General features: G+C 57.9%; 3 protein-coding genes across 3 annotated transcripts; 2 read left to right on the top strand and 1 right to left on the bottom strand.

Annotated features, from left to right (window-relative positions):
* Window positions 1-23: 23 nt before the first annotated feature.
* PRDX6 (peroxiredoxin 6) lies at window positions 24-9443 on the top strand. The gene is made up of 5 exons (XM_068416914.1): window positions 24-178; window positions 2381-2537; window positions 6459-6605; window positions 7196-7342; window positions 8771-9443. Exons 1-5 carry the CDS (start codon window positions 87-89, stop codon window positions 8900-8902), a joined length of 675 nt encoding a protein of 224 aa, XP_068273015.1. The 5' UTR covers window positions 24-86; the 3' UTR covers window positions 8903-9443.
* A 1588-nt stretch (window positions 9444-11031) lies between these two features.
* Window positions 11032-17346, bottom strand: FAM78B (family with sequence similarity 78 member B). The gene is made up of 2 exons (XM_068416896.1): window positions 17084-17346; window positions 11032-15580 (listed from the first exon to the last, which is right to left on the bottom strand). The coding sequence occupies exons 1-2, from the start codon at window positions 17344-17346 to the stop codon at window positions 15058-15060; spliced, it is 786 nt and encodes a 261-aa protein (XP_068272997.1). The 3' UTR covers window positions 11032-15057.
* A 361-nt stretch (window positions 17347-17707) lies between these two features.
* Window positions 17708-20672, top strand: PLPP6 (phospholipid phosphatase 6). Its single transcript, XM_068416961.1, has 3 exons — window positions 17708-17754; window positions 17996-18417; window positions 19800-20672. Exons 2-3 carry the CDS (start codon window positions 18012-18014, stop codon window positions 20168-20170), a joined length of 777 nt encoding a protein of 258 aa, XP_068273062.1. The 5' UTR covers window positions 17708-17754; window positions 17996-18011; the 3' UTR covers window positions 20171-20672.
* The last annotated feature ends 2375 nt before the right edge of the window (window positions 20673-23047 follow it).

The following is a 23047-nucleotide window of genomic DNA, read 5'->3' on the forward strand; positions in this document are numbered from 1 at the left end:
GGGGCGGCCGCCCGAGGGGGCGGTGGCCCCGCGCATGCGCAGAGGCGGCGGCAGTGCCGGAGCGGAGCGGGAGCGGAGCCGCAGCCATGCCGGGACTGCTGCTGGGCGACGAGGCGCCCAACTTCGAGGCGGAGACCACGCAGGGCCGCATCCGCTTCCACGACTTCCTGGGAGACTCGTGAGCACCGGGCGGGGGCTGCGGGACCGGGGGCGGGGGGGCCAGCTCCGCACCCCCGGCTGGGCGCCGGCCCTCGGCGGGGGGGTGTCAGGGCAGGGGGGGGCGGCTGTCCCCCCCCGGCGGCAGGCCGAGCCGGGCCTGGCTCCCGGCGGCGGGGGGTTCCTTCCAGGTGAGCAGGACGGTGAATTCTGGCCGCGAGCCCTGCGGGCCGTGGGTCAGTGCCACGGCGTGTGCCCGGCGTGAGGAGGCAGAGCCGGGCCGGGCCGGGCCGCCGGCTTGTTCCGAAAATGTTTTGGGTTTTTTTTCCCCGTCGAGCCGCATTGGCAGCCCCCGCGGGTGGGCGCTGGGGTCAGGGAGGCCGGCGCTGCGGTGTTCCGGGGGAGCGATGTTCCCTCCGAGCGGGCACAGCCGCCTCTCCCCATCGTCCCCCACGCCCTCCTGCGGGCTGCAGGGCGAGAGGGCGAGCGGAGCCCTCGAGGAGAGGGGAGAGGTGCTCTGAAAACAGCAGAGCCAGAAGGGCAAAGCCAGGCTTGCCAGAGCAGCGCTTAGTCCAGGCCAGACCCCGAGAGCGGCTCGTGTGTCACGTACGTCCCTTGTGAGCGAGCCCGAGCGTGCGAAGGTGTGCAGTCGAGCGGTGGCCAAGGGCTCCGGTCCCGTCTGAGCCCATCATGGAAAGCCACATGCCTTCGGGCGCTGCTTCCCACAAAGCCTGTTGCTCCATTTTTGGCACGAGCAGGAGGGTGCTGGCGCAGCGCCTCTGGGCCTCCCAGCAGCGCTTGGCAGGCTTGAATCAGCGTTTGTGTCCGCTTCTGTCAGCAGTGTGAATGTCGGCAGATGGGGGAAAAGGAACTCTCTCAGCAAGAAAACAAGCTGCAGGGCTCCTTAAAACTGTCTGTTCTAGCCTGACCACCCACATGGCACCTTTCTTAGCCAGCTTCTACTTGGCCTTTTTATTCAAGTAGTGTAGTTACTGTATACACAGACTTGTAGCACCAGTGGCCGGGTAGCTGCCCTGTAACTTCGTGGTGAGCCATGGCAATCGCACGGCTCTGGCAGAGCTGCAGGGTTCCCAAATCTCTAAGGCAGGCCCCTCCCCAGCTGCTGCGACGTGCGGCTGTATTTACTGAGTGCTGGGGGCCAAGTGAAGAGCAGTGCAGTAAGCCCTGTGAATGCTGAGCTCAGAAATGGTGCGACAAGTCCCTGGCAGGGAATTTTAAGTGCTGGGGGTGGCTTTGCGTTAGCCTCTGGAAACTCCTGAGAGCCGTTTTGCCATGAGCCCATCTTGCTGCTGCGCTGCATTGCTGCCTTTCTCTGTGCGATGGCTGCCTTACCTGTGAAGTGGGGTGACCAGTGTTTGCCTGGTTTGACGACTGCAAAATCCACTGATGGGAAGCGGTGGGCAAAAACGAGGTGGCAGTGTTGTTGTAAGTGTAGCTGTAATGTCATGTTAACTTCTGGTCTCCCCCATTAGTTGATTAATTCTTATTTTTTCACAGAATCACAGAATCACAGAATGTTAGGGATTGGAAGGGACCTCGAAAGATCATCTAGTCCAATGCCCCTGCCGGGGCAGGATTGCCTAGACCATATCACACAGGAACGCGTCCAGGCGGGTTTTGAATGTCTCCAGAGAAGGAGACTAATTTTTTCATTAAGTACATTAAGCACCTCATGGCAGCAGTTGGCTTAAGGTTTGGTCCTATCCCCTTCTTTTAAGTTGCATGATATTCATGGGTGTTTCTCCTCAGGGTGGTTGATGAGGTATACAGGATAGTGAATAGCCTTGTAAATCAGTAATGATCTCTGCAATAATGTGGCTGGCAGGTTGGCATCTACATCCCCTCACACGTGTGGTCTCTGGGGTACAGGGCATATACGTGGCTCCCCTAAACTTCCTCGTATGACATGGTGTCCACCTCCACATCAAGAACCATGGGCTATTCCAGCATCCTCTGTGGGATCCTGGAGGGAGAAGGGGAATGAGGTGCAGGGAGTTTCTCCAAACATCATGAATGGGGCTTATCTCATGAAGGCTTCTAGCAATAGGGAAGGAAGAGTTCCCAGGACAGGATTTCCACTTAGCAGCGAGATGAGCTGTTCCCGCAGTAGTCTCCGTGCGGTGCAATCTGTACGGCTTTTTTTCTGCAGTACAAACTGGAATGACATCTCGCCCTAACCCCACCTCCTGCTTGCTTCTTTCAGATGGGGCATCCTCTTCTCCCACCCGCGGGACTTCACACCCGTCTGCACCACAGAGCTTGGCCGGGCGGCGAAGCTGGCACCGGAGTTCCGCAAGCGCAACGTGAAGATGATCGCCCTCTCCATTGACAGCGTCCAAGACCACCTCTCCTGGAGCAAGGTATGGGGCATGGGGAGGTGCAGAGGGAGCTTGTGCTGCTGCCTTGCTCTGAAGGCCAGAGGAAAAGCCCACACAGAACAGAGCACAGGCTCGGAACTTCATATCTCGAATCCCAAAGCATGTAGGATAGGAGGTGCTGAAATTCAGAGCAGGAATGGGAAGGTCTGTTCCATCTTCATGGAGCACTCCACAGAGTCCAGGGCACTCTATGCACTGACACTCTGAAACAAAGGGAAAACAGTATTACTGCTCTCCTACCAATACCTGAAAGGGTAAAATGTATGTGAAGGTGGTGCCAAAAGCTCAGAGGAAGGCAGTCTATCCACAGACCTCAAAAAGTTCTGTAGTAAAACAGGAAAGGAGGCATCAGAAGTGAACAGGCAGTCTTCAAAGGGTGTGATTCATGCCCAGGCAGGGAAAAGAAGTCAGAGAACAAACGGGCATGTTAAACATAAAACCACAAATAGGAGACTGTTAAATATAAAACCATCATGAGAGAGCATTAAAAAAGATGGGAACGAAATATCTCGCTGAAGGAACATAAAAGGAGCTAATGAAAAACTTCAGACGCAGCCTCAGCAGTGGTGTGCTGCCAAGGAGCTTGACTCCAGGGCTCGTAGGTGGTAGGGGTGTAAAATAAGCATTTCAGACAGATATGGCCAGAGTGTAAATATCCCTGGGTGAATTACCTGCCTCTTTGCTCTTTAAAATTGGGAATGTTCTCACACATTTTCCAGGGGCGAGACATGCATGCAATAAGAGGTAGTAAAGACGAGAAATTTCCACACTCAACCATTGTTTCATGTCTGACTGGCTTTAGAAATTACCTAATTGCCTTATTGCTTAAATTGACCTTTGTACCTGAGCGGTGCATGGCCGATGTCCCACCACGCCACAGAAGGGCCAGGGAAAAACAGCGTACAAATCCCACACCAGTTAATGAGGTTTCTGTGCTGGTCAAACTGGCTGAAACCACCAGTCAAATTAGCAGATAACATCCCCTTAAATATAACGGAAGGTTTGGGTTTTGCTTTTGTAAGGGGATCTCATCTCCTGGTTGACTAAAGCCTTTTCAATAACTATAGGGTATTGCTGACTTTTACAAAGTCCTCGAATTTCCAAGAAGCTTTTGAAATAAATCAGCTTTGTGAAGGGCAGGCTCTTTTCTTCAGGGAGACAGGAGGAAGCAGTAAGTTGGGACACATGGGGTTCAGCGTACTCAGGTGATCTGGAAAAGAGAAGAACATTGAGCTGACTTTGCTGCTGCTATTGAATTATTCAGCACAACCTCAGGTAAAACCAGGAGAAGCTCCAAGAACAGCCTCTCAATGCTGTCTGATGGGAAGCAGAGAAGCACGTTTGGAAAACCTTCCAGAACAAGTGTGGAGAAAGGCAGTAGGCAGCGGTCCAGGCTGTGGTGAGCTTTCTGTCAGGCTGGGAGAGGCCTCAGAGACAGTGGTTTGGGAACGTCAGCTCAGCACCTGTCAAAAAGAAAAATGTGAAAGTCCTCCAGAGCAAGAGATTGAATTGGTGAGAACAAATCTGTAGCAGACTGGAGTCTCCCGTGCAGCCTGTGTTTGAAATTGCCCATCTCACAGACTACAGGGGAACAAGAAAAGGTGCAGAGGGGGAACAAAGCTGCCTGCAGATTTGGGCAGGTTTGCTTCAGTGCGGAGCAACTGGGGCTCTTCAGCCTGGGAAGAGGAGGACATCTCAGGCTGCAGCACCATGAGCGGTGCGGGGAGCATGGAGGAGCAATGAATGCAGCATGAGTGCATCGTGGAGGACATAAGACAGGACAGGGGTGTGATTGCTCTGTGCTTAGACCTCACCCATACATGTGATCCTTTTCCTTTGTCCTTGATGAAGCAGAGAAGAACTTCAGATGACGTGGAGAGCCAAAGAGCTGAACTAGGAAGGGGGGTGTTAAGGGCTGGCTGAATGCATGAGCTCCTTAAGCAGGGTTGGCTGGCATGTGCTGTGCATGTCAGAGGAGGTTTCAATGCTCTCTTTGGCCACCGATGAGTGAGTCAGGGGTGAATAAATCACTCCAGCGATGTCTGGTTTCAGCTGGGACTCTGGAAAGAAAAATAGTTCATAGGGAAGTGAGTGAGTCTTGGGTGTCTTGTTGCAAAACAGGGTGGGGTTTGTGAGGCGGTTTTGTACAGAGATCCCCCGGTCATGAGATTATGTGCATTTTGGAACGAGTTACAGTCCATAGGATTCAGGATACTGCTGCTCAGAACCCCTCTTCATTCTCCAGCCCCTGCTTTGAAGAGAGGGGGGGGGGGGGTGTCACTGTCTGCCCTTCATCTACAGCCTCCTGAGACTCTGTGGGGCATTCAGAAGCATTTTGCCTGGGCTGGCCTCCCTGGCTCTGATTTCCTTCCTCGCTCTGCTTTGACGAGGCAGGTCTGCAGGAGAACAGAACCGATTCCTTCCTTCCAAGGCACGCCTGACCACAACCTAGCCGAGATAAACAGCCCCTTTTTGCAGTGCAGTGCTGACTCAGAAAGCCCTGGGGAGAAAACAAGCGAAAAGAAAAGCTGGAAAGGAAACACCTTGCCACATGCATACCACTTGACCTGCTTGCAGCATCCTGAGCAGCTGGGGCAGGGTTACAGCCTCTTATGTTACCGCCGTCAGCCTAGGAGGGCTGAGGAGTGGTGCAGGGCCTGCGTGCTCTAGCTGCCTCTGGCATGCTCTGAGCAGCAGTGGGCAGTGCCAAGGGGTAGCATTTCCAACCCTGCCCTCCCCGAGTTCCCTCTGAGCAGGACCCAGCCTGTTCCTGCACATTCAAAGCCTGGGGAAGGCAGAGAGACTTGTATATTCAAATTATCAGCTCAGCTGATAATGCACCACAGTGGTGTGCAGCAGGCTTGCATCAGTGCTGGAGTCAGTTTTGTCCCCTTGTAGCATAAAAAGGATGGAAGGAACAGGCAGCTCTGTTCTGGGGCAGAAACCTTGGATTAAACTTGCTTTAATGCTGGCAGCTGCTCTGCTTGTGCTGCCTTGAGCAGGCTTCTCCCAGCCCTGCTGTGGCTCAGCGTGACCCGTACGGGTGGTACTGCAAACTGCAAGGATAACTTGAATGCTTTGGTCAAGGCCAGACCAGATTCATAGATACTCAAAATACAGTTTCCCTGTGAAGCAGGTCAAGTTTGGGCTAGTACAAACTTGGTCACAAGGGAGAGCCTGCACAGCTGTGGAAGGGGATGGCTTTCTGTCCCAGCTGTGCTTCAGAAAGGAGCGTGCAGTGTCCCAGCACCCGCACTCAGACTTTCGCTCTGTTTTCAAGAGCCTTTAGTTAAGTAAGATAGGAGCGACTGGCTGAATGGAGCTGGTTCCTTGCACAAGACCTGTGAAGTGTTTGACACTTGACCTTTGTTAGCTGTAGAGTTGCTGGTTTGCTCTGCCACTAGATCACTTGCTGGCAGAGGGTTGGAAGAGGGACACCTCTGTTCTCAGGGGAAGGTGGGTAAATCTCCCTGTGTCACTAGCATGGGCAGGACTTCCCTACTTCTCCGTACCCACTGCCTGGGCAAAGCAGCTGGTCCACGGGCAGTTCCAGAGGTGAGCAACAGGGTATGAGCATAGACAGCCTAACAACTAACCTCTAAGAACAAGGCAGGGTCTGGCCTGGCACGCAGGTTTCTGGCTTGTCATCTGGTTTCTGGAAGCAGAAAAATTTTATGGAAGGCCATGAGCCTCTAGCTGTGCTGTCCCAGCCTGAGACCTTGGGGCCAAGCAAGTCACAAGCTCCTGTAGAGCAGCTACTGAACATGTTTCTGCATGGCCCCTCTGCAGGAGCTTGCCCCACCCATGTAAAGCCTGCGTGGAGGTCTCACTGCCTGGCCTCTGTCTCCCAAGGTGGAACCCACAACAGGGAGCATGAGCGTGCCAATGGTTTTGTTTCTGCAGGACATCAATGCATACAACGGGGACCAACCTGAGGAGAAACTCCCCTTCCCCATCATTGCTGATGCGAACCGGGAGCTCGCTGTCAAGCTGGGCATGCTGGACCCAGATGAGCGGGACAAGGCTGGCATGCCCCTGACTGCTCGCGTGGTGAGTACCTGGCCCTGGAGCACTGCTGCACGGCAGCCTTCTCAGCAGTCAGCATCGCCTGCCATCCTGCCATGTGTCCGTGGGGCTGGGCTTGAAGATGGGGCAGCTTACCTGGATGGACATGACCATCTTCAGGAGCTAGGTTGACTTCCGTGGGCTAGATCTATGGGTTGTGCTGCAGGAAGAGGCTGGGGCAGCGCTGGCCTGTTGGCAACAGCTCCACCGTGCCGTTGCTGCCAGCTCATCCTGGTTGTGCCTGTCCAAACACAGAGGAGACAAAAGTGCTTGATCTGCTGGACTTTCCCTCTCCCCTCCCATGCTTGCACAGGTCAAGGGGAAGAAACGTTTCATGTAGCAAAACAAGCTGGCATTGGAAACAGGAGCTCCCAGAGCAAACACCATGTTTCCTGTGCCTGGGCATCACTTGTTGCTTTAGGAGATCCCCACCATGGCATCTCTTCTGTCCCAACACCTGCGATTGAGCAGGCCATCTCCCAGGAAAGGGAGGAGCAACAGGGCTGAGCAGATCCTGCAGGACAGTTGGACAAACATCTTCTGCCCAGCCCCTGACCCTGTCTCCCTGTCCTCAGGTGTTCGTTTTTGGCCCAGATAAGAAGCTGAAGCTCTCCATCCTGTACCCAGCCACCACCGGGAGAAACTTTGATGAGATCCTGAGAGTGGTGGACTCCCTGCAGCTGACAGCGTACAAGAAGGTCGCTACCCCTGTGGACTGGAAGGTGAGGAGGGGAGCAAAGCTCACAGCCAGGCATGAAAATGTACATTGAAATGTCAACTGGCCTCCGTTGGAGGGGGACCCATGGGATGGGGAAAGCTGCTGAGGTCCTGGGATACGAGTTAGATCCCAGCCCAGGCCCCAGAGCCGTTGTAGTCTGGAGTCAGCCATAGGAACCTCCCTTCCCTGCCCTCGGTCCCTGGTGCCAGCAAATACTGGGCTTGGCCCTTCTGGCTATCAGTACGTGAACTTTTGGCCAAGGCAGGTTGTGCCATTGTGGTCTGTGATAACGAAGGGCCTTACCAGGTGTCAGTGCACCAAAGTGCACTCAAAGCCAGCAAAGCAGTAAGCATGGGGCACCCCTCTCTGGGCCAGCTAGCTGCTCTCCTGCCTCTCAGCCAGGAAGGGCCAGTGTGGGCATGGTCCCACTTTGCCCAGCACGTACACAGCCCAGTCCCATCCTTGCAGAAAACTACTGGTTGAAGTTGCTTAGTTGCAGCTATTACTGTTCAGTGGCATTATTTAAAACTCCCCAAAACAGTTTGGGCAGCCAAGATAAAGCAGGAACAAGCAGCACAGTCTGGCTGCTTTAGCCAGTGTTCCCTCAGCCCAGCAGAGCTGCTCTGCTCCTGGACCTGTCCTGCCGCTGGCTTTGATAGCTGTTACTGGGGAAGCCTGCCTGTCTGGAGCCAGAGGACACACTCCTGCTGTTACAGGGTGTCCTGGTGAAGTCCTCCTGTGTTGTTATGAGGCAGGACCAGGCTCCCAGAGCATTGTCCCAAACACCTGCTCCATCTGGGCAGGAAGGCCCCATAGGCACAAGCCTCGGGGGTTGAGCAACTCGGGTTATTGGTGCACTTCACTGTCCCTCTGCTCCCCTCAACACCAGCATCCATGTGCTGAGCATACGACAAACTGCACCTTCACTTCCTGGGGCAGAGCAGGTCATGGAGGCAGCCTTGCCTGTGAAGACGCCTGTCTCCTGCAGCAGAAGGTCCCAGCAGCGTGGGGCCACCTCCCAGGGAAGCACACCTTCCCCTGGGGCTTAGCATGCCAAGGGGGAGCCAGCACCGCCTGTCCAGGGGCACCTGAGCAATAAGAATGGATGAGCAGCTTGGGCATGCTGTGCTCCCTCCTGCATTGTAGAGACGCACAAACTCCCCTGCCGTGACTCCCTGTTCCCATGGGAGTGCTGTGAGGAAGAGCTGGGCTGTGGGATCCCATTGGCAGGTCTGGCAGGCGGCCCAGCTCTCCCTTTCGACATCACCCACGCCTCCTGGCATAGCTCTCAGTCCTCACTGCTGGCTCCAAGGCAGAGCTGCAGGGGACATGCCTGGGGCACTGGGGCTGAGCGTTCATGGGGAGGCAGTGTTACCTGCATCCAAGCCTGCCAGCTCCTCTGCTGCTCTCACGGTTCCCATTTGCTCCCCAGCCTGGTGACAGTGTCATGGTCGTGCCCACCTTACCTGACGACGAAGCCAAGCAGCTCTTTCCCAAAGGAGTCTTCACGAAGGACCTGCCGTCGGGCAAGAAGTACCTGCGTTACACCCCGCAGCCAGAGTGAGCGGGTGTGCCCAGCTCCCACCTTCCTGACACTGCGTGATCAGCAGCCTCGTACCATCCCACTGATGGTGCATCACAATACTAAACCGATCCTCCCAATCCCTTTCATCCCCCACATCCCCTCAAAACTAAAACCCTGGGTGTTTTCTTGCCTTGAATCAGCCCCGCAAGGAAGAGGTTAGCAGACCAGTGGGGGCTCCAGGGCTCACACTGTGGAGTCTCTCCTGTTCAGCACCAGCCAAGCTTTTCCCGGAGGCATGGTGAGAAGTGTGGTGTCAGCAGCCAGGCCCCGGAGGGGTGTCCTGCTGGGCTCACACACCTCCCATCAGGGAGCTTCAGGGGCTCCGAACTGCTGCGTGCCTTTCTGAGCAGCCGTCACTAATGCATTAACACCTTTGTCGGGTCCCATGCGTAGGGGAGGAGCTGCAGAGCCAAATCTCTCACTACTGCTTTCTCATCTCTTGCTGGAAGTTGATTGTTTTCAAGTTTTATGGAAGAGGGAATAGAGCAAATAAATAAACTGATCTTCAGTACTACCTGCAGCATCCCTTGTCTGCCTCTGCTCGTGTCCGCGGCACCCTGCACCATTTACTTTGTTCCCTGTGGTCGTGCAGCTGGGATGTGCCCATGCTCCTGGGTGGGTGGCAGTGGCACAGCTTGCCCTTGTTCTTGCTGTGTAGATAAGGCACTTTGGAAACGCAGATTGTCTCAGGGCACGTAGGCTCAGACAAGGCAGGGGGGCCCAGGGCAGTTGTGCTGCCCCTGCTTTGCAGCAGAGCCTCGGTGGTGCAAAGGAGATATCTCAGGTACCACGTGGCTCAGGAACCATTCCTCAGCCCGGCCTGCCGTTAGCTGCGGGGTGGGGGGGTCCTACCCTGCTTCCCAGGGCATAAGCAGGCATGATACAAGTCATGCAAGCTCCTCCCTGCTCTCCTGCACCTACACCTCAGGGATTTGTCAAGAGGTGAGCGATGTTTTAATATAACGCTGGGACAGAAACTCGCTCACCGAATAGCTCATAGGCTGCCAGCATCTCTCGGTGCCCAGCGCAATCAGCAGCACTCAAAATGAGCAGCTGTTAAGGGAAGTGGCTGGCTCAGGGCACAAATGGGCCCCCACAGCAAGCAGGGACTAGTAGGGTTGATGCTCATGGTAAGCAACACAGCATACAATGAGATACCCTACAGCATCCTGCGAGCCCTAATCCTGGGGCACCACCCGCACCCACCTGGGATGTGGCCCGTCAGTCCTCGGACAACGTCCAGAGCCACCGGCTCCTCCTGCCACCCATTGCTGTCCTCCTTCACCCTGGGGTGCAGGCCAGGCCACCCCGCTGAGGACACCCTTCCTCAAACATGGCTGCATTTCAGAGAACTCCCTCTTTCATTACCAAATCAAAAAAAAAGTTTATATTAATACTTAAATGCCTTCAGGACCTATACAGTGAATATTTTTCCCCAAATGACTTTTAAATGAACCTTTGTTATGAAATTCTGCATTATCCCCATGTATTATTTTTACTAGAAGATAAAAACACCTGGTCTCTGGGTTGACTTTTGTTCCCCCTCTTTCACTCTGCAAGAAGTGGGAGGGGGATCTGCAATGTCAAAGGGGAAGCATCTCTTTTCTGGGTAGTTTTTCAGCCTTACCAAGCTTGGCAGCTTCCCTCGTTCCCCACGGCTGGGCTGCACAAGCTCCTGGGTTTCTTGCTGTTCCCTCGGCACACAGCCCTCGCCTTGATCTGGTTTCCAAGGGAAAAAGGGCTGCCTGCCCCCCGCCCAGAGCTCTCCAACCGACTGCCCGATTTTCTGGAAGCTTGAGGACACGGCCCCCACGGCGAGCTTTGGGCAAACAGGCTGCACTGAGCATCCCCAGGGAAGGGGCACTGCAGGGTGAGCTCAACCTCTCTGGGACACCAGAGAAGCCACCTGCAAGTCAGGACAAGGGGGAACGGGTCCCATCACCAGACCCAGGGGCTTAAAGCCGGCAGGGGCAGCTGCTGGTCCCACCGCTGAGCCAGCCTGACAGCCGAAAGCCCACGAATTCCTGCCTGCTCCCCCCGCGCCGCCATGGCCCCAGAGGTGCGAGCCAGCCCGAGGGACTCAAGCAAACACAGGGTTTGGTTCCAGTACAGCTCGAGTGGTTTTCTTTTAATCCCAGAGAAGTGAAATGCAACATTTGTTCGAGTTGGTAATAACATCCAGAGACAGAAGTCCAAGCCCCCTACTCGGTAAAGTCATTTGTGTTTAAGGCACTCTGCAAAACCAGCTTTCCTCTTCTCCTTCTGATTTTCCCCACGTGGCAGCAGAATACCTGGTTTGGTCTCTTCTCCATGGCGACGCCCGCACGTCCTGGCTCTTCTCACCATCTCCGGGAATTGGCAACAGCAAATCCAGCGGGAGCCGAACGGAGAAACGCCGGGAAGCCAGGCCAATAAATACGGACGGGCACGGGAGGGAGCGCACGGCCTGGAGCGGTGGCACAGAGGCTTCGATCTTCTGTGGGAAGGGGACGGGCACGGGGTGTCCTCCCTGCAGGCACCCACATGATCCCCCTTCCTTTCTCCCTCCTGGCTCCAAAAGGGGACGGGAGCGCGGGGGCCCGCCAGCATCCTTCCCCAGCGGCACTCCCAAACACGCGGCAGCACCCCAAAACGCAGGGGGCTGGGTGGGGGGGGGACCCAGCTGCCCCCACCGTGCAGCAGAAATGACCCCCTCGATTTCCAGCCATCAATAAATACCAATAAATAACTTAAATAAATAAATACATAAATAAATAGATAAATAAATAAATAAATAAGTGACCCGAGGACGGGGACGGAGGGGAAGGGGCACCCCGAGGCTCAGGGCAAGGGCAGCGTGCGGGTGGGCATTTCCATGACCTGCCCCTCCCTGAGATAACGGGGTGCTGGTGCGAAAGGGGGGCGCAGGGAAGGCATCCCGCGGGGCGGCTGGGCAACCGAGCCCGGGGGTCCGGGTGCTCGGCCCTGGTGTGGGCTCTGCAGCTGGGGCTCCCGCTCGGGATCCCCATCAGTACGGCTGCAGGCCACGGGGACGTGAGCCGGACCCGGCCTCGCACACGGGAGCTCTCACCCGCTGCCTCCCTCCCTTCCCCTTTCTTGAGCATCCTGAGCCCTGTACCCAGGCTTCACTGCTCAGGGCTACCGAGCTCGGGCAGGCGCTCACCCAGCACCTCCACTCAAGCGTGAACACGCACCCTTTGCAAACATGAAAAATGCCTGCAAAAAAAGGTTTTTTTGCAAACAATTTTTGCAAACTTTTTTTAACGGGGAAATGCCCACGAAGACAACCCACGTATCAAACCCAGTTAAGTGCATCAAATCCAGCTGTCGGTGAAGGAGCGGGCACGGCAGCCCGGAGGGGTGAACACAGGCATGGCCCCGGGGCTCAGCCAGAGCCTGCCTGCAGGCTGGGGCAGCCCTGGGAGCGCAGGGACATGGCTACAGTCAGGCACTGAGCCCAACACCGGCACCAGGCAGCACCAAGCAGCACCAAGCACCTCTCTGGGGACATCACAGACACGCATGGACAGAAACGGCACCCTCTGCTGTCTCAGTGTCACGGCAGACGATGTGCCGAGGCTCTGGCCAGCCAGCACATCCCAAAAGATGGCAATGAATTCCACAGCATCCCTGCACCAGCACCCCTGCTCCCCCAGCCAGCCGGCAGCACCGCACCAGCTCCCTGGTCTGAGGCTGGCACACAGCCCCCGAGCGCAGCCCCGGCCCTTCCCCGCGGGTTTTGGGGAGCTGGCTCGCGCAGACCCTCTGGACAGAGCATCCTCTCCCAGCAGGGAGCCCATCTCAGGGCTCCCCGTTTGTTGGGGAACCCCTTCCTCTGGCTTCTTAGCTCCAATGCTGCCAGAGACGTTTCTGTCCCCCTGGGTCAAAAGTATACATCCGCCTTATTTCAAACCAAAAGGTACTTACCCCTCCTCCTCCCCCAGACATTACGGAGAATTGTATTTAAAGTTTCTAACCCCTCTCCACACACGCTTTTTGAGAAACGAAACATCGGTGACACAAAAGCTGCCGTCAATCCCATACCAGGACAAAACCATGGGCAGAGTCTCACAAGAGCGGGACACCTTCCCACGCCAGCAAGCTCCCAGTAGAAATTTTGCTCCAGAAAACACAGCAAACCAAAGCTCAGAGCCCCCTCTCCCTCCAAACCTTTCCCACCGCAAGGCTGTAGCCCCCGGCGAAACCCAGACGTAGGCACCGAAAGCAGCAGGTTCCCAGCCTGCCACGAGGCCGAGCGGGAGGAGCAGGACCGCCGGCCCCGGCACGGGGAAGTGTGCGTCGAGGCGTCAAAATGCAACGCTCCCAAAGGAAAAACACAGAGAGAGATGAATCAGCAGCAAACACTACTGAGAATAATAAGTAGCACGGGGATTTCACAAGGATTTTTGGTCTAAGATGCCTGGGGAGCCCCTTCGCCGGCGGGGACTGGGGCGCACATCCCGCCCTGGAAAAGCACGAGCCGTGGCTGAGGCTTTGCAGAGCGATGCCGCGGAGATGTGCCAGCACACCGTGGGGAGCAAAGCCGCAGGCGTCCCGACGGCCGGGCCGAGGGCAGCGCTGCTCACGCCGCAGGAAAGGCTCTGCACCGCAGTGCCGAACACAGCGACCCTGCCCAGGCTCTCCTGGCAGCGGGACAGAAGATGGGACCCTCCCAGCGGGAATCACCCGCATCCCCAGGGCAGCACAAACCTCCTGCGGTGCGAAGGCAGGGGCGAAGGACGGAGTGGAGAAAGCAGCCAAAGCTGTAACCGTCTGCCCGGGAGCGACAGAGCACCTGGGGCACCAGCAGCGCAGCCACGGCTTTCACCTCTGCTGCACCCCGAGGGCAAGACGTCAAGAACCGCAGGTCGCAGCCCACAGCGCTGCCCTGCCCCACGGACCAGACAACGCCAGCCATCCAGGAGCGAGGAGAAAGGCAAATAAAGCCCCGTTATCCCCCAAGCACCTGCAGCAGCAGGAGGAAGCAAGCAGGCAGCACGCTCGCCTCCTCCTTCCCACACAAACCCTGGCCTGCCCCACGCAGCCTCTGCTCGCATCCCTGCCTCCGACCCATGGAGAGGAGACCCCCATCCCTGCAGAGCCCAGGCAGTTACCGTCCCCTCCCCGCCAGCACCAGCGTCCCCGCCGGTAGCTGCCCTGCTCCGTGGGTGGCTGAGGAGGAGGAGGGTCTTCACATGAGCCAGCATCTGCGTGGAAAATGAGCAAGCACCCACTTCTCACCAGGGAGTTATGTCTGCAGTGGAAGCGCACGAGGCTCAGGGTACCCCCGATCTGGTTTGGGTACCACGCCGTCGGCGAGCGCCTGGGCTGGGGGAACAGGCACCGCTCCCGATTTCTCGCTTGGCTGGGAATCGGTTTTGCTTCCATAAGAGAAGGGCCGGTGGGATTTGGAGGGGGAAGGTTGAGGAACTGCAATAATTTAGTGCACCTTAAAACGAAAGGACATCTAACCTGCCCTGAGATCTCACTCCAAGGCTGAAAAGAGCTATGGCATCTCCTACACTCACAACTACTCCAAACACACCCAGACGCATGCAAAACGTGTCCCGCTTCCCCTCGGCTGGGGAAAACCCCTCCCTCAGCACCCGGGCACTGCCAGCTCCCGCTCCGCTCCGGGCCCTCCTGCCCAGCCCCAGCGGGCAGGGCGAGGGGCCGATTATCGATCCGAAATGCATAGGTATAGACACCGCAGGGACACCGCGCCCCGGACGGAAGGGTCACCGCAGGAGCCCTCCGCGTCCGGCAGCCATGGTCTCCGCTTCTACCTCCAGCTGGGTGGAAAGCAGCATTTGCCACAGGCACGGTTCGATCGCACTCATGCTCCTTGCACTGCCCTGCAAGGAAAGCAAGTCGTTTAGGTCAGACAGCCTCTTTGCCAGCCACAAGCTCCTAGAAGTACTTGATTCTGCTTCCTGGGAGATCCTCCAGCTCAGCGATCCCTCTTCCGCACCTCCGCACCAGCCAGGCTCTCTTTCTGACTAAGGAGGAGCCACGTTTCCAGCCACAGCTACAAAGGCAGGAGAACCCAAGAGGTCTGCTTTGGCTCAGGAACCCCGTTCGTTTGCAGCAGGCTGGCAGCACCCAGGTCCTCGCGTGTGCTCCCCGGCGCTGCTCTACTTGGGAGGTATCACGACTATAGGCTGGCCTCGCTTGGGTCTCCACATGAGGACTTGGGCATCGTTGGCGTTGGGTTTCACTAGTGCGTTTGGTGGGATGGGCTCCATCCTGCTGAGGATCCGGGGCTGCTCCTGCTGAGTCCTTCCCACCAGCCGTGCCCGCTGCCCCAGCAGCTGCATGGGATCAACCTCAATGTCCACTCGCATCCTCCACTTTATAGTCTGCAAGATAATCTTTTCCTTGGTGGTGGTGTTCATGGCCACCAGCCACGTGGTAAAGCTCTGGTCCCTTTTAATCCTGGTCAGCAGCGGCACGTTACTGTTGCTCACAGGGACAGCCCACGTCACGCTGGGGTAGAAATTGTCATTCATGCTCACCGAGAACCTGGAGATCTTGTTAGTGGGCCCGACCAGGGTCACAGTTTCTGTGGTGTTTCCGTACCAGGGGTAGCTCACGCCATCCGAATCGCTGATGGCTTTTACTCTGCCTTCTCGCAGGTCGGGCAGCTCCCAGCTTGACCTAGCAAACGGGAAGAGAAAGGCCAGGTTAGCAGGGAAAAAAAGCAGCGACAGCACCCAGCAAGGGCCAGGGAGGGAGGGACACGGAGGCAAGCAGTTGGGGACCCTCTCCCTGCAGCAAGCTCTCAAGGACCTCCTTCAAGAACAAATTCTTCTTCACTTCCTTCACCGAGCCAGTCATGGCTAGCTGAAGCCTCAGTTCTGCCAGCAAAACACTATTTTAATTAACCTGCAACCAAACCAACTGGGCCAAAACTCATTGCTGAGTCTCTCTGGGGCCACCCTCTCCTTAATTCAGCTCCTGCACCAGAGAACAGCCTTCCCCATCCACCAGCTGCAGCACTGCGACCATGGCACCAGCCAAGCCCATCAGCAGCCCCCCCTGTCACAAGTCTACAATTTTTATGCCTCTAAAGACATGCACCTGCACAGAGACACGAACAATAATCAAACACCACAATTATGCCTGCCGCTGGTGCGATGAAAACCCTGCAATACGGCTGGGGGGGAAATTCCAGCCCAAATCTTGGCTGCCGACCATGTTAGCAACACCACTGACGACCATGGTAGCAACGCCGCGCGGCTACGGCAAGGGAGCCCATCGCCACGTGGCAATTATGAGCGGGGAGCTCTGGTGAAACCTCCTGCTGAGTCCGAGCTCTGGCTTCAAACGTATCTGGGCTCTGGAGCTGCCTGTAAGTGGCTGGGGACACCTGCCAGCCATCCCCCCAACAAGAGGTGACCTCTGCTCGATCCAATGTCCCCAAGTGCTCCAGTGCCATGCGCAAATGAATCTGCCACGATGTGAGGACGTGGGCAGGCAGCACGAGGACCCGCTGCTCCCCCGGTGCCCACACAGGCCGCCCTGCCTGCCACCCCGTGCCGAATGGACACCTCCAGCCCCCTCTCGCATCGCCCCTTTCAAGCAGCAGAATTCACAGTGACAGAGCCAACAGCTTTGCCCCTCGGTGTCCCCCCAAATCACCTGCACACTCAGCCTTGGGAAAACTTGCTTTGTAGCCGCCATTTCTGCCAAGCACAGCAATGCTTCTCCCTTGCAACACCAGCCAAGGGGATGAATCCCCCAGCACCGCTCACGACCCGGCCCCAAGACAAACGCTGTTCAGCAGGTGCAAAGCCCTTGAACAAGCGAGCGTCGGGGCACCGGGCTGGAGCAGGAGCTGGCTGCAGGACGAGAGGAGCTGGGTGCCCGGTCAGGGGCAGCTGCGGGGCCAGGTCTACCTGCTGCGGAGGAAAGGGGCAGAGAGGGTGCTGGGGTGAGGCCTGGGCATGGCTGTGGGTGCAGCACCAGGGGTGGGGGTGCCCCTGCCATAGCCAGTGCCCGCCGCAGGGCCTCTGCGCCCCCCGTCCCCATTCCTGCCCCAGCGCAGCTAGGGTGCCAAGCCCGGTGCGGGGTCCAGTCCCTCCACCCCACCCCACCCCGGTGCCAGGGTGTCGTGCCCGGTGCGGGGTCCCGTCCCCCCGCCCCGGCCCCGGTGCTCACACGCCGAGGTCGCTGTAGGTGTTGTAGAACTCCATGTGGTTGCAGGCCTGGATCCAGCCCACCACCCAGGTGTGCCGCCGGGCGATGGGCGGCATGAGGACGCGGGCCGAGGCGCGGAAGTAGGGCGTGCGGTACCGCAGCACCACCGGCGAGCTCTCCTCGATGGCGGTGGCCGCCGGCTCGATGGTGGCCGACACGTCCGACACCACGATCTGCTCCCGACGCACCCGCGCCTTGCAGGCCACGCTCTGCAGGCACCCCATCGCCGCCGCCGAGCCGCCGTCACCCGCCGCCGCCGAGCCGCGGGGCCGGGGGGGCGGCCCGTCCCCCCGCCGCGGCCGCTGCCGCCCGCCCGCCGCGCATCGCCGCCCGCGCACCGGCGCCCGCACCGGCGCCGGCAGGGCGAAGGCGCCGCCGCCGCGCCTCTTGAGGCCCTCGCCGGCTGCCGTACGCCGGCCGGGGCGGGCACGTGTGCGGGGGGCGGCGAAGGCGGGGCGCGCCCATGGATCCCCGCCCCGGGGCGCGGCGGGTGGGACCTCCCCGCCACCAGGGGGCGCCGCAGCTCCTCCCCGGGGCGGGGCGGGGGGCGTCCTGGCTCCATGGCAACCGGCTGCGTCACGGGGGGCGGCGGAAGAGGAAGCGGGGGGGCACCGGGGCCGCCTGGTACCGGGGTGAGGGGGGAGCGCTGGCGCGGGGTGCCCTTGGGGGGGTCCCGGGCACACACCGGGAGCGGGGAAGTGGGCCCCGGCGGTGCGGTAGCGGGAGGCGGGGGCGCCGGGCGGGGCCCGTACGGTGCGGGGGGGGGAGAAGCAGGCCCGGGCAGGGGATGGCACGCGGGGTCCCGGGACGCTCGCCCGGGTGCCGGTGCCAGAGCAGGCCTGGCAGCCGGTGACCGGCCCCCGCCTGTCCCAGGCCACCTCCTCTCGCCATGCCGAGCCCGCGGAGCAGCCGCGAGCGCCGCGCCGGCAGCAGCGGCAGCCGCCCGGAGTTCCTGTCCCTGGTGAGCCAGCGCAGCCCCGGCGCCCCGGACAGCCCCTCTCGCCGTAAGGAGTCGGGCAGCTCGGCGGCGGCCCCGCTGCCCGAGGAGGACTGCATGAAGCTGAACCCCTCCTTCCTGGGCATCGCCCTCCGCTCCCTGCTCGCCATCGACCTCTGGGCCTCCAAGCGCCTGGGCGTCTGCGCCAGAGAGGGCTCGGCCTGGGGCAGCGCACGCCCGCTGATGAAGGTCATCGAGGTTTCGGGGCACGGCATCCCCTGGCTGCTCGGCACCTTCTACGGGCTCTGCCAGAGCGACAGCTCAGCGACCAGGGAGGTGCTGCTCAACCTGCTCTTCGGTGAGGCCGGGGGCTCACCAAAGGGCTCTGCAGGCAGGGGCTGGCTGGAGCCGACTGGGGAGGATGGGACAGAGCTGGGTTAAATCTCGGCTTCCAACAGCTCCGAGAGAGCCAGCTGATTTCGAGGAATTGGGGGAGGCTCATCGGGAGTGCCTGGTACCAGGGGGAGTAGCCTTGCAGCAGGAGGGCATGGTGGCATGGGTATGGCTCATCTGTCACAGCTCCAACCACACACTGTGAAACCCCTTACAGCTAAACTGCTCCTGCAGTTACACAAAACTTCCAGGGAGCGGAACTCTCTTTTAGTTTTTCAGCTTATCAGAACTTCACGTTCCAGGTGCAGCTGTTCAGTGTTGAGACACCAGCCAGCTCCCTGAAAAGGTGCTCTGGCACACAGACACCTGCACCCTTAGGCTCCTTGCAGTCAGTACCTGCATGGATTGATCTGTATCAGCCAGTGAAGAAACTTGATTTAAAGCTTGCATTTTAATCTTGTGTTGTGTAATATTCCTCCTGTAGCATCCTATTAAGTATACTTAGATTCTTCATTTTTGCCCATTTAGAAGCTGTAGTAGCTCCAGAGCAACAGAGCTTTTCAGGTTCCTAGTTCTTACTTTTTTATTAAGTTGCAAATAATTAGTATCTCACACTTATCACTTGAATTGAAATTTGCTTGGTGGGAAACATATGGGTTTGTGCATCTTTTTCATCTAGCAGCACATGGTTAAATGACAGTCCCACAGCAGAACTGTGGGAAGGGACCTGGAGGCCTCTAACCTAACCTCTGCTCCAAGGAGGTCAGTCCCAGCACCAGGGGCTTGTCCAGCCCTCAGCACTCTGGGCCAGAGCCACCCACCTCTCTGGGGCCCTGTCCCAGGGTTGCAGCACCCACATGGGAAAGGAGTGTTCCCTAATGTCCAAGCTGGATCTCCCAAACCATATATAAAAAGAGAAAAAGCAATTGAACTAGGTTTACATGTGGAAAAAAAAATATTTGTTCTTAAATGATTAACCAAAGGGAATGAAGTGACGGAAAGATTTGGTGTCCAGAAACAACCCTTAGGACAAGCAGAAGTCAGTCTCTCATGAGACGTCCTTGTAAGAAGTAGCCCTGACTGTGAGCGCTGCGCTAGCTGAGCTAACGGGGACAGAGAAGGCACCCTCTGCCCTACATGAGAAGCTGCTCTTGCCAAATACTGGCTGAACACTTCTGTGACTTCTACCACAACAGCCTTTAGCCTTTTAGCAGCCTTTGCACTTGCTTTCTTAGCTAATGGCTTTGCTTTGATTCTTGCCTTGTTTTCCATGAAGGGGGGGGGGGGGTGAAACAAAACAAAAAAACCCCAAAACCAAGCCTTACTCACTCAGTTACTGTCTCCTAGCGTTGCTGCTGGATCTTGTGCTGGTGGCAGTGGTGAAAGGGCTCGTCAAGCGGCGGCGGCCCACCCACAACAAGATGGACATGTTTGTCACCATCTCGGTGGACAAGTACTCCTTTCCGTCAGGCCACGCCACCAGAGCCGCCCTCGTCTGCCGCTTCGTTCTGCACCACCTGGTGCTCGCCGTCCCACTGCGGGTCCTTGTGGTGCTCTGGGCTCTCATCGTCGGTGTTTCAAGGGTCATGCTGGGCAGGCACAACGTGACGGACGTGCTCTTTGGTTTGCTGCTGGGCTACGCGCTGTACGGCGTGGTGGAGTACTGCTGGCTGTCCCCGCTCAGCGCGCCTGCCCTCTTTGCGCTCTGGAGCCATTGATGGCTGGGTCCCTCTCAAAGGAAGGAGCACACACCTGGTTTTCTAAGCGCACACAGGGAGGGGATACTGGGACTTGAACTCACATCCTACACCCCATCTATCCAGCGAAGACTTTAACACTAGCGGTGCTGCAGGCTCTTGGGCCCACGCTTAGACATTTGGTGCTGTCTTGCCCTCCTGGTGGGTGGTCAGGCAGGGCGTGCACTGACCAAGCAGCTGCACTGACTGTTCTCCCATTAAAAACCAGTTTCTGCAGAGCCCAGGAAGGGCTCAGCACATTCATCTGGCAGCTCACTGCTGATACTGTGAATCGGCACGCCCTTGCTGGGCACTTGTTGCGTTAGCCTGTGGTGTACGTGGTAGCTGTGGCTTTGCAGAGATTGGTCTGCGATCACCCGTTTATCTGTATGCTGTAAATACACTGATTGTGTTGCTGTCGTAAGCATGCCCTGCACAGCCTGCTCCATGATGTCTGCCTGGCGGGGACTCACTGGGCTCTGTCCTCGGGTTTATAAAGAGCTCTGCCTTCCTAAGCAGTGTGTTTCTTCCCTATTGCTCTTGATTTAACCACTGCACTGAGACCAGATCTCAGCCAACAAGGACACAAGCACCTGGCTCCCAGTGCCGTGGGGAAAGAGCGGTGCAACTGGGGGTTTGGTCTATTCGTGCCACCTCCAAGAGAGGAAGTAACTGGGGAGGCAGCTCCCAGCAGCAGCCTGCTCCTGAAGCCCTTGTGCTCCTCCACAGCTCCTTTTCCCCCTCCACAGTTCCTTTTCCCCCTCCACAGGGTTTTCAGTCTCCCAGGGGGTACAGTACATTCACAGCAATTCATGTTTGTCAGCACATGACCAGTGCTGCTGGCAGCATACAGCAGAGTAAGCCCCTTCCCCGTAGCCCAGGCTAGCAGTACACCCTCACCCAGGCTGCTGAGCAGCCCCCGGACTGAGCCTTACCTGCGGCGCTTGCAGTGAGAGGCCCTGGCTCTGCCAACCACCGCTATGGCTCCCTGTGCTCGCTCTGAGGAGGCTGGCTCTCCTACCCTGGCACTGTTGGTCCTGGCAGCCTATTTTCCCCCAGAGGACTGCTTGTCCTTGGCAGGAGGGGACTGTGAAGAGCCTCTGTAATGAGATGGGGCTGAGCCAGAAGAGCGCAGGATCCACATCAAGAGGGACCACAGCCAGAGAGGGAGAGAAAGGAGGCTCTGGACTGAGCTTAAATAGTGCTCCAGGCATGTGGGTGGGGAGGATTGGGCTCAGGTGAGGCTGGTCATGGCTGTTAAGGTCTATTAGTGCACTCAGGCCCTGGAAAGCACAGATTAAGTCGTATTAGAACCAGGCAGTGTTTAAGTGTGCTGTTCCTCTGGGTGAAGTGTGCAGGAGCAGCCTGAGGGCCGCTGGTACAAGCTCCCCACCTCTGCCTGTCACCCACCGTCAGTTATACAGGGGCTGAAAGGAAAGCGATGACATGACAAGGTTCCCCCAGAGCTGAGCCCTGACCCACCGGCATGGTGAGCCAGTGAAGCTACCGGCTGTGGGTTTGCACTCCAGTGACCAAAAATAAAATCCCCTGGGTTGCACCACATGCCTGGCAGCCGGCTGGGCCAGTCCAGCCTGTGCACGGCAGCACTGGCCCACCCCGGCCAGCCCTCCTGGCCCAAGGCAGAGACAAGCTCTGCGGTGGCTGGGGGATCACAGGCAGACAGCACGCTCTGGTGCGGTCAGGGTTTGGGGTGATCAGGGCTTGTGAGCTGTGGCAAAACATCTTAGCTCTACTTTTTCCCAAACATGGGGTGCTTTTCATCCAAGTGGTTCTTACAGCCAGTGGAGTCTTCCTCTCCAGGCCACAGAGGAGTACGGCAGCAATTCTGCATCTGTGGTTTGTTCCCACATGTCCCCAAAGTTGCTCCCGGCTCACTTGCAGGACCACCCACGAGCTGCTTGGTGGCACCCACCAGCACCAGTGCACAGCCCTACTGGGTCACAGGCTGCCCTGCCGCCCTCTCACCTCTGCTCTGCTTCTCCCCACCTCTGCCAGCGAGACCTTTGGACTCTTGTGCTTGTCACTGCTCCTCCAAGCACAAGTGCCAGCTGGCTGATAGGAAGGAGGAGAGTGGTGCTTTCTGCTTGGCTTGTCCCACAGCACCTCTGCCCACTGTGGAAGCCCTGAGCAGACATGTCAGCATGCACTGCCCACCACACTGTCCATCCTGGGGGACTGTGGCTTTCCCGTGGACATCGACAAGCTGGTCTTGACCGAAATGCCATGGCTTGACCCCGGTGCACTCCCACAGTCCCCTGTGCCTGATGGCGTGGTTCAGCTGGGCCATGAGCCCAAGCACAGCGGGGGCAAAGTCCAGGGCTGTGCAGCGTCTCATAGCCATCAAGGGAGAAGGGCAAATTCGAAGGCAACCTGCACAGAGATTTCATAGGACAGCGGTGGGGTTGAGAGCTGGGAGAAGCCTCCTGGACCTATCGCCCTTGGGCAGTCTGCGCAGGGCTTGCAACAGAGCCAGAAGCCGGCTGAGAGCGGAGCAGGGAGGTAGCACTGCCAGCGCTGCCTACTCGCCATCCCCAGGCCGATCTCCCTGCCTGGTAAGAGACGCTTTTGATGCTTTTTGACAGGCACAGAGTGTGGGTTGGTAGCTCGGCACCTCTGCCCTGGGCAGAGAACAGCCCTTGCCAACAGCGAGGGACAGGAAGAGCTTTATTACACTCACTGCAAACATACCATGAGTTTTAGAAGGTTAAAACCATTCCAGCTGCAGAGCGTGGCCCCTCCGCAGCCCTGCGCCTTGCTCAGCTCTGGGGCAAAGCTCCCCAGACACAGGAGAGCAGATTTCCCCTGCAGCCCCAGGGGCTGTCTGGCTGAGAGTGTGCC

Source organism: Nyctibius grandis, chromosome 21 (genome assembly GCF_013368605.1).
Source record: "Nyctibius grandis isolate bNycGra1 chromosome 21, bNycGra1.pri, whole genome shotgun sequence".
Lineage (NCBI taxonomy): Eukaryota > Metazoa > Chordata > Aves > Nyctibiiformes > Nyctibiidae > Nyctibius > Nyctibius grandis.